Source organism: Castor canadensis, chromosome 9 (assembly GCF_047511655.1).
Source record: "Castor canadensis chromosome 9, mCasCan1.hap1v2, whole genome shotgun sequence".
NCBI classification, from domain to species: domain Eukaryota; kingdom Metazoa; phylum Chordata; class Mammalia; order Rodentia; family Castoridae; genus Castor; species Castor canadensis.
In genome coordinates this window covers 94,576,417-94,593,670 of record NC_133394.1, presented here as the reverse complement: position 1 = coordinate 94,593,670, position 17,254 = coordinate 94,576,417, and the positions used below count along the sequence as shown (strand labels likewise).

At 36.0% G+C, this 17,254-nt stretch overlaps 1 protein-coding gene across 4 annotated transcripts; it reads left to right on the top strand.

The window, feature by feature from the left end:
- The first annotated feature begins 2,819 nt into the window (after nucleotides 1-2,819).
- Nucleotides 2,820-16,869, top strand: Epgn (epithelial mitogen). Of its 4 annotated transcripts, none has more exons than XM_074042001.1 (5): nucleotides 2,823-3,034; nucleotides 3,635-3,764; nucleotides 6,387-6,507; nucleotides 7,247-7,399; nucleotides 9,235-16,869. In XM_074042001.1, the coding sequence occupies exons 2-5, from the start codon at nucleotides 3,653-3,655 to the stop codon at nucleotides 9,287-9,289; spliced, it is 441 nt and encodes a 146-aa protein (XP_073898102.1). In that variant the 5' UTR covers nucleotides 2,823-3,034; nucleotides 3,635-3,652; the 3' UTR covers nucleotides 9,290-16,869. The 4 variants fall into 4 exon arrangements, with proteins under 4 accessions (XP_073898103.1, XP_073898102.1, XP_020011270.1 ...); XM_020155679.2 differs by having other exon boundaries at nucleotides 2,827-3,034; nucleotides 3,675-3,764; XM_074042002.1 differs by lacking the exon at nucleotides 3,635-3,764 and having other exon boundaries at nucleotides 2,820-3,034.
- Nucleotides 16,870-17,254: the final 385 nt, after the last annotated feature.

The window sequence follows — 17,254 nt, the reverse complement described above, 5'->3', positions numbered from 1 at the left end:
TTCACTATTCGATTCTGCCTCCTCTCAATGTCCCCATTCACCTAGAATTCTTTCTCTTTTCACTACATGTCTAAATCTTACTTACTATTTAAGACTCATTTCAAATGAAACTATTCCATTAAAAATGGCATGAGAGTTGGATTAAGCTTCACCTCTCAACTGTCATAACCCTTTATGCACATATTCATGACAGTTGTTACTCCCTGCACAGTACTGTAGTTACATGCATACTTTCCCTAACTCCCTATAGTTCTTTGAGGTCAGAATACATGAATTATCTATCCATTTATTTTATAAATATAATCACACCCATCTCAGTGCTATTGATGCAGTAGGCATCCAATATTTCATGAATGAATGGCAACTGATTCCATAAGAATTACAGAATAAATTTAAAGAGAAACAGACTAATGAACATTTCCTAGAAATAACCAGCCACCACTTCTGGTTGAATTAGTGAAAGAACAAGAAAAAAAGAAAGGTCTAAAAGGAAAGGAAAGGTGAGATGATGATGACTAGAGGAAAGAGGTTAATACATAAGACAACAGAATGTGACATAAGAGAAAGACAATAATGGAGCTCTTGGCCTCTCACCTATTTTCTCTAACTTGCCTTAATGTATATTAGGAATGAATAAAGATGTCAGTGAGACCAACTTACAATACTCATGTCTTTCATTCTTCAGTATTGAGAAAAAGGATTTTTTGGTGAGAGGACTGAAGAAGAGAGGGAGCAGACTTCCCTGTAGAGTTGGAGTGGGAATGGGAACCATTAGTATGGACCCCAGTGGGAAGGCAGCAGTGACATGACTTAGAATGAACCCCTGCCAAAATGGTAGATAAGTTTCTATATAATATGACATAATTTACCAGAATAGGAAGCATTCAGAGAGGCAGGCATTCACCTTTCTCAACCCAGGTACGGCTAAAAACCATAGTTCATTTAATTATTTTATTATAATAAAAGAAAGCTTGATTTTGGAAATAATCCAGGGACTTCGTCTGAGATCTGTACATGTACTCCTACCAGAGGACACAGAAATGCAAAGACATTAAGAATCTGAAAATGGGATTCAAATCCTGACTCTGAGGCAAGTCCTTTGGCAAATCACTAATTTTCTTTTTCTTGCGGTGTTGGAGATGAGACCCTTAGAATCTCTCATGCTAACTATATCCTCAACCACTAAGCTGCCATCTGCTCCTGCTCAACTCTTTTGAGCCTCCATTCCTCATTTGTCACTTGAGAATAGAAATAAAGCCAGTTATTTAGTTCTTTATGAATTCAGATTCATCGGGTATTTACTATGTCTTGGTCACTGTATTCATCTGGGAAAGTATTACTGAAGAAAGAATTGAGATGTATATTTTAAAAACCCTGTGAAATACAATGTACCATGCTAGTGCCAGTTAATCTTTATTTAAAAAACGCTCATCCTACTTGTATGCATCAGTATTAAAAATAAAGATATTTGAGCTAGAGGTATAGTTCAGTGATAGATCTATCACAAACCTAGCATATGTGAAGCCCTAGGTTTATAACCAGCACTCTAAAGATAGAGAGAGATAGAGAGATGATAGATAGATAGATAGATAAACTTAGTGACTTAACGTGAATCATAACATCTCTCCCCAGACACTGAAAAAGGAATTACATTTATTTACCCCTTATAAATGATTTCTTCTTAAATTTTCACCAATTGTATGAAAAGAATTCTTCAATTTATAATTCAAATATTATTTGTTTGGGAAAAATAGTCCCAGAAATTGATTTAATAAACAGGTTTCAAATAAACCCATAAAAGTAGTGATAAAAATGTAGGCACATTTAAAGTAAGCCAAGAAGTAATATTCTTTTAACTTTAAAATGATGACTCTTGTGGTAAGTGATTGCCCAAGTTATAATGAGTACAACAAGCTCAATCTTGTGTGATTTCTAAAGCCAGATTTACATTTGAATATAGAAAGGGATTCCTTCCGAAAAATCTAATTTGCTGGGTAGACATGATGCAAATGATGGCCTATCATGTCTTGAACAAGTTTTCAAAGTTTAGAAAACATAAGCAACTGAAATTCTAGGTAAAAAGACACATTTCAACAAAACATAAATATCTATAGTAATTTAGGGCAAATGAAACTTATGGAAAACCCCTAGTGTCAGAAAATATAATAGCAATAATTACATGTTTTGGGTTTTATAATGGTATTTTAGTAATTATAACTAGGATAACTGAGAAAACTTTAAATGTATTAAAATTAAGAATTTCTGTTCATTAGATGTATTTAAACTAAATGTCTTCATTTTGTCTCTGTGGAGAATATTATTAATTATTGTTACTATTATTATTTTGGTACTTTATTGGCTCTCTGTAGCCTAGTCATTGGGGCATTCTTGTTTTTAGAACTTGTCAGGCCATTCCATTTACTCAGAAAAACATTAAATGGCAGAATTAATGGCAGAAGTTCTTACAGAACTTCTCATAAGCAAAGCTAAGTGACAAAATTTACTCTTCTCCCTTGCAAATGAATTAATAAAATATTTTGATTTGCAGTGGAACTCAAGAGTCTGTAAGAAAGAAAGCATAACTGAATTATTTTTTGTATTTACAGATCATGCTCTTTCCTAGTTTGCAAACATCTTTGTTGGAATTCTATATAAACTTCTGGCAGAGCAAGAATGGGGCCTTTTCTGAATTCATATTCTTTTTTGTTGTTTTAAGTACTTTTACATACATGATTATGCCCACAGGTAACAGGAAACCAGTGTTTCAAAAGGAAACTTGATCACATCTCAAGATAACACAGGTATCCTAAACAAGTGCGTGAGCGCCTGGAGGCTTTATGTGGCTGCCAAAAGTACATATTTTTTTGATTGGTAAGAACTGCCAGATGACGCTTCATGAAATATAAATGGAAGGACTCACGGAGCGCAATAAAAACCCTCCACCCTTCAGTCTAGGAGGACAAGAGAAAGAAAGTGTAGCAACTACGGGATATGGCTTTGGGAGTTCCTATATCAGTCTGTCTTTTATTCAAAGGTGGGTAATTTCCTTTATGTTTTGTTAAATCTGTAACACTGTAAAATTTGTAGAGGATTTATTTCTCTGAATTTAAAGTTGGCTTCTAACAGTTGGTGACAAAAATCAGAGCAAGGAATCTATAGATTAAGTTTTTTATGGAATGTGTGTTCCTCTCCTACATTTTGATTCCTTTTTTTTTTTTTGAGAACTCCAGAATGTTTGCTTTGTACAATTGAATGGTAGTTGATAAAATTTTGTTATTATACTACAGTACAATGTCATTGTGATTGAATTAGTATATATATGTACATTATATATTTTTTAAATATGATAGCAACATGTAAGCATTCCCTATTTCACTGATCATTTTAAACAATTAACTTAAAATATTTTATTCATTCGAATTTTGAATATCAATTTGCAACTTTGTGTTACAAATTCATGTGTTTCTATTTTCAATGCATTCTAATTACAATGCAGTCAGTGAAATAGCTGAGACGTAATCAGGAGATTGTCCAAATCAGATTCTGGATTTCAAATGTAACAAATTGAAAACAGAAAGGAAAATAGGAATAAGCAGAGTAAGACTAACATTGGATTACTGTTTGCACGTGGAAGGAGATTCACCCATGAAAGATGCTTCCCTCTCTTAATGCAGCAATGACCACATTGGCTGAAGAGGTGGCTGTGACCTTAATGCCTACACACACAACCCAGCAAACTAACTGGACAGTTAACAAAACTGAAGGTATTTTCTTTACATCTTTATATTTCAAGTGACTTTTTAAAACCTTTTGAGAGAAATTTGCACTAAGATAGAAGAAACATTGGAAGTTTTAACAATATATGTTGCTAGATAATCAACTCCTTTAGCAAGATGCTATTTAGTTGGAATGACAAATAAATGTATCAGCCACGCACTGCCTTTTTTATAAAGAGGAAGTAAACCTACGGGTAAGAAAGAAGCTGGTTTCAGCTCCTGTCCTGAATGTAAAACACACCACATTTGCTGCTTGGTCCCCAATAACCCAAGTGTGTCCTGTGTCATTTTATGCAATTTTGGCATTCTTGATGAGAGACATCCTGTTTTGATCTGTGACTGTAAGCTTAGCCACCAAGAAATTATGGCTCTAAGATGAAGCACTTCCCCTTGTCTTTGGAAGGATCTTTTCTTCCTGTTTGTTACTTGGGGCATTTCATTGCTGTTTTAGCGTGTACTACATTTCCTAACCATCTATATCCAATTTTCATTGTTGATGGCGATCATGGTTTTTCTTCTATCCATTACTGTTATTACAGTGGCTCCTGGCTGCTGTTGAGATTGTTTTCAAGCCTGTTTGAACTAGAGGTAAACTTGGAAAGCTTCTTGCTTGTCAAGACCTGTGACTAAGTAGTACAAAGCTCATGAAAACCATACCATGCCCCCGATCCCTGATGTGAAGACTGGTGATGTAATTCAGCACAGAGGAAACATCATTTCTTGCTCTCTCTCAGTGCACAGCAAATTAAAGAAGAGCAAGTCAAGTATTTTGTTTTCAAATATGAAAGGCAGTAAGATTTAAGTGTTCCTCATTTCACCAATAATTTTAAACAATTAATTTAAAATATTTTACTCATTTGATTTTTGAATACCAATTTGTAAAACAAAATCAGTGTGGGTTTTAGAATAACGTTTAGTCACCTTTATGTCTTCTTAGTCATTGAGCAAATAGGAAGCATTTTTATTAGACTATATCAATAATATTGTAGAAAAATTAAAGAAGCGTAGCTTCCGCTCAGTATGGCATCATGACAATCATCATCACATTCCCACTCTCAGCCATTTTTCTTCCTTCATGGCAAACTGTACATACAAGAGTTGACTATATCATTTTATATTTTTTCTTTTGCTGTCTTGAAGGAAAATTTACTTCTTTTGCTTTTTATTTAAATTAAAAATGAGAATAAAGAATCTTAGGGTTTTTTCATAGCAAATCCTGTTTCAGGCTTGGTTAAATGAACTTTTTTTTAGTATTGAATTATAAAGAACCTAGTGGCTAGGCTGTGTGTGGTACAGCAGTTGCTTAGGCAGTGGGTCTAGCCCCAGAACCTCAAAAAAAGAGAAGAGCTTAGCACTGTTTATGTAGGAAATTCTCACTGCCTCAGAATTAATTATAATAAATTATACTTGCTACACTACATTCAGTAAAATTAACGTGAATTTTAAGGAAATTTTAGGTTCTTAAAGTGAAGTGATACAACATAGTATCTTGTTGCTACCAAAGTGACTAAAGATTTGGTATTTTCAGTATAAAAGAGATCTTTTAGATCTGTTTTTTAGGTAGATTTCTCTTAATCTCCTTAGGGAGGCAAATATGGTGTAGTGTATATAGCATGATGTTTAACAATGAGGAGGTATGTCTATTTGTGGCCATGATAAAGTAAAATGCCACTAATTAATTCTGCTTGAGAAAAAATTTTTAAATGGTAATTAAAGTTTATGGGAAAAGGAATCAATTCTTCATTTTCACCTGAGTCATTCCCACTGTCTTCAGCACTTCAGAGAATCAAGAGAACTCCTGAAACACAGACCTTTTGTCTGACCACACCTTTCTGAAAAGAGTCTCCCATAAGGTTTCTGGACTCTTGTTGACAAAATTGTGTTCAGCTATGGTCACTGTATAGTGTTAGAGCTAGACTGGTATTTTCAAATCCCAAATCCCTATACCACTATCTCACAGTGTGTCTTAACTGAATAAAACATTTAATTAATGTTCAAAGGTATTGTCATTAGTTATGTTCTCCTGAGCCATAAATTGTTTCTGGTTTCTTGTAAAAGTCATAAAAATACCTCTTCTGACATCAGTTAGGGATAAGATCCTCTTTTTAATTAGCCCCTCAAGATAGTTCACATAAAAGTAAGGAGGAATTCTCATCTTCCTTTCCTCTGGAGAGGGAATAAAAAACTAATTTGTTACCTCTCAAGTGTAAATGAAATCTTCCTAAGTGTTTTCTTCTCAGTGTAAAGGGAAAAATACAAGGATTATGTGATATCATCTGTATTTATTAGCATTCAGGTACACTTCTGGAAAGCCTTGCTCAAAAGAACCTGCTAAGAATAGAACCTGTGCTGCCATCTTTTGGCAAACTTGTTGTCTCTATACCTTATTGTGTAGCTTCTAAAGAATGGAACAATCCTTAATCCTCCTCTACCCTCTAATTAAATAATGATATGTCTATATGATGTGGCCAACATTGCAGAGGAATCAATAGTTCAAGGAGTAAACCATCCCCAAATGTTCTTAAAATAAAAGGGCTCTTTATGTATGTATTGAAAAATTGTCATAAAATTAGGCATCTAATCTGTTTATACCATATCTCTTTTTCCTAGCTGACTACATAGAAGGACCCATAGCCTTGAAGTTCTCACACCCTTGTCTGGAAGATCATAATAGTTACTGCATCAATGGTGTATGTGCATTCAACCATGAGCTAAAGAAAGCCATCTGCAGGTAATTGCAAAGAACATCCCAATTCCCTGAGACAGGAGAAGGTGGCATACATTTTTACTCAGTAAAAATGGTGCTTGATCTGAACATGACTTGGCAGTCTTCTTTGTACTTATATATCTACAGAGTCTTTTTCTAAACTACTTAATCCTCATTGCTCAAAAATATATTCCTCAGATTAGTGCATGTCTGGAACCTGGAGCTTGTTAGGAATGCAGACTTTGTGTTCCAACCCAGAACTGCTGAATCAGAATCATCACTTTTAACAACATGTAAAGATGATTTTACATTTTCACAGAATTGTTTATAGGATAAAATGAAACAGACTAAAGCAAAAAAGAAAATTCAGGAATATAAAATTCTGCAGCAACTAATAATTTTATTTATTTATTTATTTTGTAGTACTGGGGTTTGAATTCAGGGCCTCATGCTTCCTGGGCAGGTGCTCTATCACTTGAGCCCTGACTCTAGCCCCCAAGAATCTATGTTTATGGTCATCAATTTGTTCAGTTTTCTTGACAAGTGTACTGCCTTTCCTATCTATTAATGAGGGGGAAATGTGAGATGGTAATGAGCTGCTTATGGTAAAAGTCATAGCTACATGTCAGCTTTAATAGATTGGTTTTCATTTGATATCTGCCTCTTTAATTTAATTTGCTTTTTTTTTTGTTCTTGGAAATCTGTCATTCTTTTATACTTCTATAAACTTTAAAAAATTATACATTCTTTTCTCTTTTTAAAGATGTTTTACTGGTTATACTGGAGAAAGGTGTGAGCACTTGACCTTAACTTCATATGCTGTGGATTCTTACGAAAAATACATTGCAATTGGGATTGGCGTTGGATTACTATTAAGTGGTTTTCTTGCTATGTTTTACTGCTACATAAGAAAGAGGTATGAAAAAGACAAAATATAAAGTTACTCCTCATGTTCATCAATAATTTGATGAACATTTATTGAGCCCTAGGATGTTCCAGGCATTAGTGTGTATAATTTGTTAGTGAAAAATGAGTATAAATCTGGGATGTTCCTATACAAATGGTAAAAATTTACCTCAGTTCCAATAGGATAGTGAAAATTTATAATTTCCCTTCTTCCTATCTGGATCTGCCTAAGCTAAAATTATGAATGAGTCAGGCAGCAGGCCCCAAAAGGTAGAGATCAAGTATGTCTTGTTCACAATTTATATATTCACTTTCTAATTACATGTCTGGTATGCAAAAGACACTGAGTAAATATTTGTTGAGTGAAAAAAATCAAGAAGTGAATATTAAATGACTGAAAATGTGTGATCAACATAGGCGATATTCTCCACTGACTCCAGTTGAGAGTATGTTCAGAAGATAGTCTCTATTGCTTAAAACCTAAGATGATAAACTTCATCTACAAAATATGTATTCATCTTTACTTCTGGTTTTGCCACACTAATGATTTTTTTTAAATCCATGTAGCTAAGGAGAAATAAGAAACAATGTGAGGTACATTAATTTAAAAATACAAATATATTTCCCTTACTGTATTTTACTACGTTGCCATTTTAAAAATGGCAATCATCTAAAATTTAAAAAGCTTGTTTTGCTTAAGAACTGAATCTTAGAGAGAATCAAATCTATATTCTATCAGTTTCATGTTTGTCTAAAAGACCAAGAATAATAATGAGGAAGAGGAGGACAAGGAAAGGCCTAGTCTTAATCAATTTGTCTCAGATCAGACTCCCTAGACATGGGGATAGCTGTGCATGTGACAGGTGAAGAAGAGCTGCTCTAAGGTGAAAGCTGTGATGAAGTAAAGAAAGCAGAAGAACAGCAGAAGCAGCTAAACAAAGGTGTGGCTTGAGTCACATCAGGCTTCTGCCTGATTCCAAAGGCAGATCTGGAATGTGAATAGCCTCATAGTTCTGTTCCAAGGAGTTGTTGTGGACCAGTATCTAAGGTCCTTGCCTTCACCAGTCAAAGAATTGGCTCATGAGGCAGTGAATTGACTTATGGGATGGCAAGGTCAGCACATAAGTAGGATTTATTAGAGAGGAAGGAAAAGCTGCCCTTAGAGATAAACAGGGAGCCTGGAAAATCAGTAGCTCTGTTGTTCACAGTGGAGTGGGGGGGTGGGGGGGGCTAATTCATCCTTTTGGGAGTGAGGAATTGGGGTGGAGTGGTCTTTTAACATATCTTTGTAGAAACACACGTTGTTGGGGAGGAGAGGTGCAGGAGTCAGGAGGGAAGTGGTCTCTTAACATATCTCTACAGGAACATGTACACAGTTCTGTGAAAGCCTCCTGTTTTATCAGCCTTGTGGCATTTTTGAGGCATCCCCAGGGGGCCATGACTTGTGAAGCTGCCTGTCCCTTTACAGGATATGGGGCCCACAAGGCTCTCATGGGGGATGGGGGCACTGGCTCATTTTGTCTTCTAATCCCCCAGACCCAACAGAGTGATCTTGGTTTTATACTCCATATTCATCAATTATGGGCCACAAGATATTCATGGTGGGGTAGGGGCAGGGGCTTGTAACCTACCAGGAATCTCCTGGAACATTACTCTGTGGGCCAAGAGCAATACTCTGGGCCAGGATGGTACTGTTCACCAGTTACTGCCACTGAGGGGTGGGTCTACCAATAGAGGAAGAGGATTTGGGTAAGCACCAAAAACAACTCGTGTACCAGCACATTTGTGTAATCCTCAGCATGATCAACACAAACAAGTCATATGGAAACCAATGCTCTATTTTAGGTGTCTGAAATTGAAATCACCTTACAACATCTGTTCTGGAGGGAGACCACTGTGAGGCTTTATGTGGCATTTTCATCGAATCATTTGGAAAAATCAGTGGGACCCAAATTGAAATCTTCAAGTGAAACAACCAAACATGCCAAAGCTGACTAGACTTGACAATAATGACAGTTGGGATCATAATGGAATGAGAGTTTAGAACTCAACCTTGGTCTTCAGATTTTGCCATTTTTGGGTGCCAGAGAAGTGAAGTGAACAAGCTACAATGGCAGGTCAAGTTTATGGTCCCACTCCAGGTTTGTCGTTGTGGTTATTGCTGTTACTGCAGAAAGACTGTGTTTCGTGCTTCTGAGCAGGTCAGATGTGAATTTTCACAGAAACAATTATCCACCTTGCAGCAAGTTTAAGCAATGCCAAGCTTTCTTCAATACATGAAGAACCCAGCATTTTGAACTACCTGAAAGGGACCTCTGTCTTTTCATTCACTGGCTTTCTTTTTTCATGGTGTCTAAAGGAATTTGATGTCAATTTTTAGTGCAAGATAAGTTTATGGCTGCTCAAGTGAACCAAACGTGTCTAAATGTAAGCCATTGAAAGAAAGTGGAAGGCCAGAGGCAAACACAAATCAAACTCACTTTGTGACAACACTGTACAATCATTATATGTGAAGTATGGAATAAGCTACAGTGTTTCTGAGGACTGAAAGCCATTTGAATATCAAGTCCTGAGTAAGGAATGCACTTCTGCTTCCATATGGATTATAAAATTTTGTGTTGGACCCACTTCTCCCTGAATGCTTTTGCTCATCACTTCTTCCTTTCGTCAGTGGAATTACTTGGTGACGATCCATTTGGATGAAATCCTAGAATCCTCTTAATGACTAAAAAAAGGTCTGCAATTGGTCTTGAAATAGAAACTGAAGAACTAGATAAAGAAACAATATGTGGAAACTTCACTGTTTCTGGAAACTTCCTAACAGATGTGCACATAGAAAAATGGAACAATAGTAGAAATAACCATTGGGGAATCAAGATCCTTCCTTTTTATTTTTATTTCTGCCACATAATTTCAACAGTGTTGTACATGTCCCTTAATTTCTTTGGGCCTTGGTTTCATTTTCTACAATGGCTTAGTAGCTCTAAATTTTGACTACAGGAGAAGAAAATATTTTTTACACCTGCACTATAATTAACACTTCCATCATAACTCCACTTCTAAGTGGATGTTATCATAGGTGTATATTTTAATGTTCAGTTTGTAAAATAATAATTTATTTTAGAAGGAAGCACAAAATAATTTAAAGAATAATAACAGCTGTCACTTTTCTTTTTAGATTCAATCTAAATGTATGTTTTTCTCATTCAGACTTGAATAGTAATAAGCCTCCATTTTCACTGTCACAACTTTCCATTCACTTCTTTCCTTTCAGGAGAAAGTATTGCCCTTGCTTTGCTTTGCTTTTCCTTCAGAAGGAATTTAATGCAGACGAATTGTATGTCAGCACTTTCTGCATGTCCTCAAACACTATGCAAATTGCATCATACCTAGGACTGGGTTAGTGAAGGTTCCTCCCAGTGACTCCAGCAACCGCACCTAGAAAGCTATGCTCTTTCTGAGCATTTCAAAAAGTTGTAAAAAAGCCAGATAGAGTCAAAAAAGAAACAATAAAGAACTGCCTTTAACTAATTAAGAACTTCATCCTGATAAAAGAAAAGAGGAGTGCATACTATAGTTTGGGGGAAATGATAATGTAAGTGGTTATAAATATTTGCTGCCTATAAATGCTTGTCAACTTGAAACACAACAAATAGAAATTAGAACAACAAAGAATTAAAATACTCAGTTTGCCAAACCAAAATGATAACCAAAACACAAACTAATACAGATTCAAGTTTCTCACCCAGTGAGAATGCATAGAAACATATGAAAGCCATATGTATGTAGTATTTCATATGAAATAATTTGTGATCTCATAACTCCTGGGGTTAATTTTACCGCAAAGAATCACTGGCTTTCCTATGGAGCTAGAGGTATATCTACCAATATTTGTATACATAAGCAAGACTTAAACAGATAGATTCATAAATACAAAATGATCTGAAAAATGTTTCATTTTCTTATTTTCTTTCTATATCCAATAACACCCTAAAAAGAGTCTGCCATGAAGACCTTGCATCAGACCTACACTTTCAGCTATCAATTATGGATTATTAACTTGGGCAAATCATTTAAGAAAGAAATGACAGGTTTCTGGCATCTTTGACTAAATCGAATTGGCCAAGGGGTTCATCAAATTCTTTCATTTCCCCTTTAGTCTCTCCATGTGTCTGCCCTTCACATTCTTAGGTCATCAATATTTATAAGTACATCATTATTTAGGCAGGTGCTCTATCACTTGAGCCACTCTTCCAGCCCACTGTGCATTATTTAGTATTTTAGATTGTGATGGGGGTGTAGAGGAAACACTGTAATTTCAGTCATACCTGAGCGACAACAGCTTGTCATTGTATCCTTTTCCCCAAATTAGCTTTTTGTATAATCATGTTTACATAAAATCTAAAGAGGATGAAATTATAACATAGTTCATCTTTTAGTGTTTCCTGGCACAATGCAGATCTAATCCTTTAATTTTGACATGTCTATTTTGGTGACGTCAATAAGATTTCCATTCATTATATTTAATTGAAAAAATGCCTTAAGAAAATAACAAGACAAACATCAGCAATTTAAGCCTTTGATGCTGAACCTAAGGACAATTCATGCATGCAGAAGAGACTATGAGTAAGTCCTCTAACTTTTCTGCATTACAAAATGTAGCACGCTTCCTGTATGTGATATAAATATTGATATCCTGTAACCCACAGTAATGGGAAGGGTTACCAGAATCTCCCTATTGCAAAATACCACTCTTTCTAACTTACATCATGGCTGTATGACATCAGATATGAGCATCTGCCAAGTTGGACTAGAAGTGTTGAAATTTAATTTGTCAGAATCTGGCACTGCTAATCTGGGTGAGCCCCATTTCTGCCCAAACTTTTAGCCAAGATCTATTTAGTAGCACATTCAGGAGCCTATCTTCCAAATTCTGTACAAATGTTCTGTTATTAAATAATCAGTGGCAGCCCAGGGTACAAGATCCTGAGCAGTTCCTAAGAATTCTAAGTTTAGGCCTTTAGAATATCCTAAAAACACATGTCTTGTCATTGTATTTCACTTCTCTGTCCAAACTAAACATGATGATGGATGTCCCAGATTGTGGGCAACACCTGCAACTTCCAAAGAAACATCTCATAAAGATTAGGAATGTGATTATATGATTACAAGGAGCATTATATTGTTTAGTCAGGTCTTATCTAAATACCTCATGGCCTTTCTTTGTCATTTTTATGTCTCAGATATTGCTTCTAGATTGAAATCTTGTTAAAACCAAAGTCAAGCAATTACCAAACTAGCAGTGTTTTTGGTTTTAAAGAAGATGTTAATTAGGCCTCACATCTTTCTGGAAAGAATGCAATCTAAATCTTTAAATTTTCCCAAAAATACTCTTCAATATTAAGGTCTTTAACAAATCAAGTTGAAGCAATAGTGTAGCAGGGTTACCATTTTTGAGCTCTTACAATGTTTGAAAGCATTATTTTCATTGTTTTAATTAATCCACACCTGTGTGTAATTGCAGCTTAGAGAAGATAATTCACTTATTCAAGGGCACATAGCTTTTAAGTGGTAGAGGTAGAAACTGAATCTGATTAGATCCAATGCCAAAGTCCCTTCGCTATGCTCTGGATACTTCCTAATACCATATGGGAAATATTTGTGTTGGGGTTAATTTCTTGGTGAATTTAGGGATGTCCCCAAGTGATTTGTATGTAAATAAAAATGTTATTTTCTTTAAAATTATGTAAAATGACCTTTGTTGTGGATCAACCACAAAATTTCCCTGCTGTCATCTGCAGATTAAGATATGCATACCTCCTTCAGGGCAGGGCCAGAACAGTGTCAAGTGCAAGCTGACAGGTGAGTCCACAGACTGTGAGAGACTGTAGACTGTAAATAAACCCTGGCTTGTCCTCAAAATTTAAGGGATGAGGAGGTCACTGGAGTTCAGAATATACTCTATGCAGTCCAAGGACAAGAGTTCGTTGGCACTACGTTAACTGGGACATCCCTGACTCTGGGTGGCAATGGGAGGAGAAGTGAGGCATCCAAGTGGGTTTTCCACTGACTGTACAACTCAGTGAAAACCCTCTTCACCTCATGTCATCTTCAGTCCTAACCTGTTGTTGTTTGGAAAAACAAACAACAAAAACTGTCAAAAGCCGTAGGTCAATTGAGGGGAATAATTGGAAAGAAAATATGTACAATGGATGACACTCCAATGACCTGGGTTCTAATGCTGGGTTCTGTATGTTTATTTTACTTTGTGAGCCCCTTGGATATATTTTTTTCTCATTAAGTAGAGAAGTAAGGCTGTAAAGTTGACTTCCACATTCCCTTCGTGGTTGGAAGATGTGTGTTAAAAATGTGATGTCTCTAAGACAGATTGAGCCCACAGACAATGTTATTCCCTTTGGTTTTCATAGTGTTTCTTTTAAATCAAGTTCACATTTAGAAAGCAAGAAATTTTACAGTAAAAATCTAGCTTCCTTTGAAAATAGAAGGTATAAAGCACTGGTCTTATTCTCTCACATAGCTTTGGTTAAGACTGTGGTAGTCTCAACATCGAACAAACTTCTGTTGCCTATGCTGCAAATTCAGGGTTCCTATCAGCCTTTAAGCCTACAAACTTGGTTCTTTGGATTAATTTGAAGATATTTCCTCATCTAAATTCCTCTATGCCCAATTATCGAGATGCCTGTAGAGGGCCCTGTTGTACTGCAAACCTCAAAGGTCAAAAGTAATCTCCTAGGAATGCACTCTTCTGGAGAACCCACACTCACCTGGGAGCTGGGAGGATGGCATCTGATGATTCAGAACTCAGACACTGTGCTCTGTCCACACCCTCAGACACTCTCTGCTACAATCCTTGCCAGATTTGTCTTCTCAGCATACAAGCCTGCTTAGGTTACCTCCCAGCTCAAAAGCAGACACTGACTCCCCATTGTGTACCATGTTTAGTAAGGATTCCCTACCCTGCAGTGTGGCTTTGGTACTCTGACTGTCTCATCTCTCCTCCCCATCAGCTGCAGCCCAGATGCTCTGTGTCCCCCGTCTGTGTGTTAGGTGATATCTCTGCTATTCCCTCCGGATGTGTTACCCTTCCTCATTCCTGCCTGACAAGATCCTGCACAATGTTTTTAAAGTCCCCCTCCTTGTTGAACAGTTGTGTTATTTATGAATGTCATCTTCCCCTCTTTTGAACTCCCTTAATATCTTGTTGGTACCTCTCAATTGGTATATACATTCTGCCATGTACAATTATTTATGTTCTTGGCTAAGTTCCAATATTAACAGTAATAACAAAAAGTAATTCATGCCAAAGACTGGGCACAGTCCTAAATAATTTATATATATCATCTCTCTCAATCCTCAGAGACAGCCATAAGGAAAGTTTTATTGGCTGCTGTGGCAAACAGTGGTTAACAGGACAAGCACCTGCAGTTTAATAGAGTGAGGTTTAACTCCACCCATTTCCAACTGCCCTATCTTAATCAAGCTTCTTTACTTTTTTAAGAACAAGTTTTGTCATTTGTAGGAAAGGGATGACATTTGTCTTATAGAATATTTTGAGGATAACAATATGTGTTCAATGAATATTACCTATTTTACTTTTTTTCACTATGATTGCCTCCTCCTTTGTCACTGGAAACTGACATTTAGAAAGTTTAACTAATGTTCAATGACCTCTCTCTCATAAGTGGTAGGACTAGGATTTGATCTCAGCTTATCCAGTTGCAAGGCATGTGAGCATATGAGTCCTGGTCCCTCTGACCCTTCTGCACTCAGCAGTGTGAACTTGGCCTTGTTGATTAATATTGTTTGAAATGTAATGTGCATTCTCAGAGAGCTGGGGTTTGCATTTGTGATTTAGAACAAATAACTAAGCCCCTCTAAATCACAGTGGCTTCCATTATAAAACGGGAAGAGTACACCCATAGCATCATTTTTGGATTAAGTTAAATCAGGAAGCTAATTTATGTAGAATATCTGGAACATGGTGCCCATTCAATAAATGTTACTTACTAAAATTACTAAACATTTGAAACTCTTATTCATAGTACAGTTTTATTATAAGGTGACATATGCATTCCTAAAAATCATTGAACTGCAAAATTGAGCAAAAAAAATCCCACAGGGCTTACTGGAAAACTAGGTTAGGGGAATAACATTCAAAACGTTCATTCATAACACATTAAAAACAAACAAGCCAAAGGAAATTAATAAAAATGCTAACATAATCTTACACATTTCAGATGGCTATGATACAATAATTATCAATACTTATCTTGAAAAAGACCCACAGTTTGCTTGTGGAGGTGGCCATCAACAGAGTTATAGCTCATCAGTTATTGTCAAATGATGGAGGAAGTGTTATTGAAATTGACAAAAAAGTTGTGAAAGCAAAAGTCGTTGAATGTGGCTTGTAGCACATACATGAGCCAAAGTAGCTGGTGTAGGCTTAAGGTTGTACATGTGTGTGTGCTTTGTGGATCCCACACTGCTTTGCTTAACAGTTTCCCATGTGTATCTATTGTCTCTTTCAGATGAAATCATATATAGGCAAATGTAAAATTCACACAAAGTACAAATTATCCCTTTATAAATTGGAATAAACTTATGTTTTCAAAACAAGTATGAAAACAGAACTGACTGTACCTTGAAATTATCACAACCATTGTCTCTCAACCTAAACCTTAATTATAATTATTAAGCACTTGAAATATTCTGATTATATTAGGCAATCAGGACCTTGGGAACAGGGGAGAAGAATTATCATAACCCTCAATTATCTATCTAAATTTTATCAAGAGTGCCAAGGACACAATTCCAAGGCCTCATGTTACTATGGATCCAAGTTCTTGTTATTGTAGTGTCTATTTTTCTTTTGTCAAGCTTAATTAATGACTTAATTTTCCTTCTAAAGTAAACTGACACTCCATGATGGTTTTTATTGACTTAACTCTGCTAATGTGGAGAGTTCCAACTCTCCCTGCTTTCATAATGAGTTACTCTCCCTCTTTTTTATCCTCTGAGCAAACTGTTAGTTTTAGTCAAAAGTGTTGAAATGGCACATTAGAAAACAGTTTTACTTCCTATACCTTTGCATGAGGCAGTAAATAATCACAAATTCAGGTCTATAGCTTAGTAACAAAGCACATACTTAGCATACACGAAACCCTGAGTTCAACACCCAGTACCAAAGAGGGAAAAATTAGCCCAAACTGTACATTCCAGTAGCAAGAACTTGATTAAGATTTAAAGCAACTGAGGCCAATAGGAAAAGGAGACCAGGAACTAGAGAAAAGGTTAGATTAAAAAGAATTAACCTAGAAGGTAACACCCATGCACAGGAAATCAATGTGAGTCAATGCCCTGTATAGCTATCCTTATCTCAACCAGCAAAACCCCTTGTTCCTTCCTATTATTGCTTATACTCTCTCTACAACAAAATTAGAGATAAGGGCAAAATAGTTTCTGCTGGGTATTGAGGGGGGGAGCGGGAGGGGGTGGAGTGGGTGGTAAGGGAGGGGGTGGGGTCAGGGGGGAGAAATAAACCAAGCCTTGTATGCACATATGAATAATAAAAGAAAAATGAAAAAAAAAAAAAAAGATTTAACTAAACATTGAATAGAAAGGACCGTTAAACAAAAGAAAATCTATAAAAAGTAAGAGTTAATGCAAAGACTAAAATGTTTGCACATTTAATGAGTAACAGAAAAATATGACACTTTTTATATTTGTTTATTTGTTTTGGCTTTTTAGCTTGGGAGGATCTGGATATGAACATTGTCCTTAGCAAGCTACATGACTGTGCTATAAAGTATGCTTTTTAGATGTATCCATGGGTCCTTTACAGATA

Excerpts from the sequence above, each read along its gene's own strand:
- Epgn (XM_020155679.2), top strand. The coding sequence starts at position 2,992 with ATGGCTTTGGGAGTTCCTATATCAGTCTGTCTTTTATTCAAAG. Across the intron at positions 3,035-3,674 it reads AGTCTGTCTTTTATTCAAAG|CAATGACCACATTGGCTGAA; the intron begins GTGGGTAATTTC and ends CTCTTAATGCAG. Across the intron at positions 6,508-7,246 it reads CTAAAGAAAGCCATCTGCAG|ATGTTTTACTGGTTATACTG; the intron begins GTAATTGCAAAG and ends CTCTTTTTAAAG.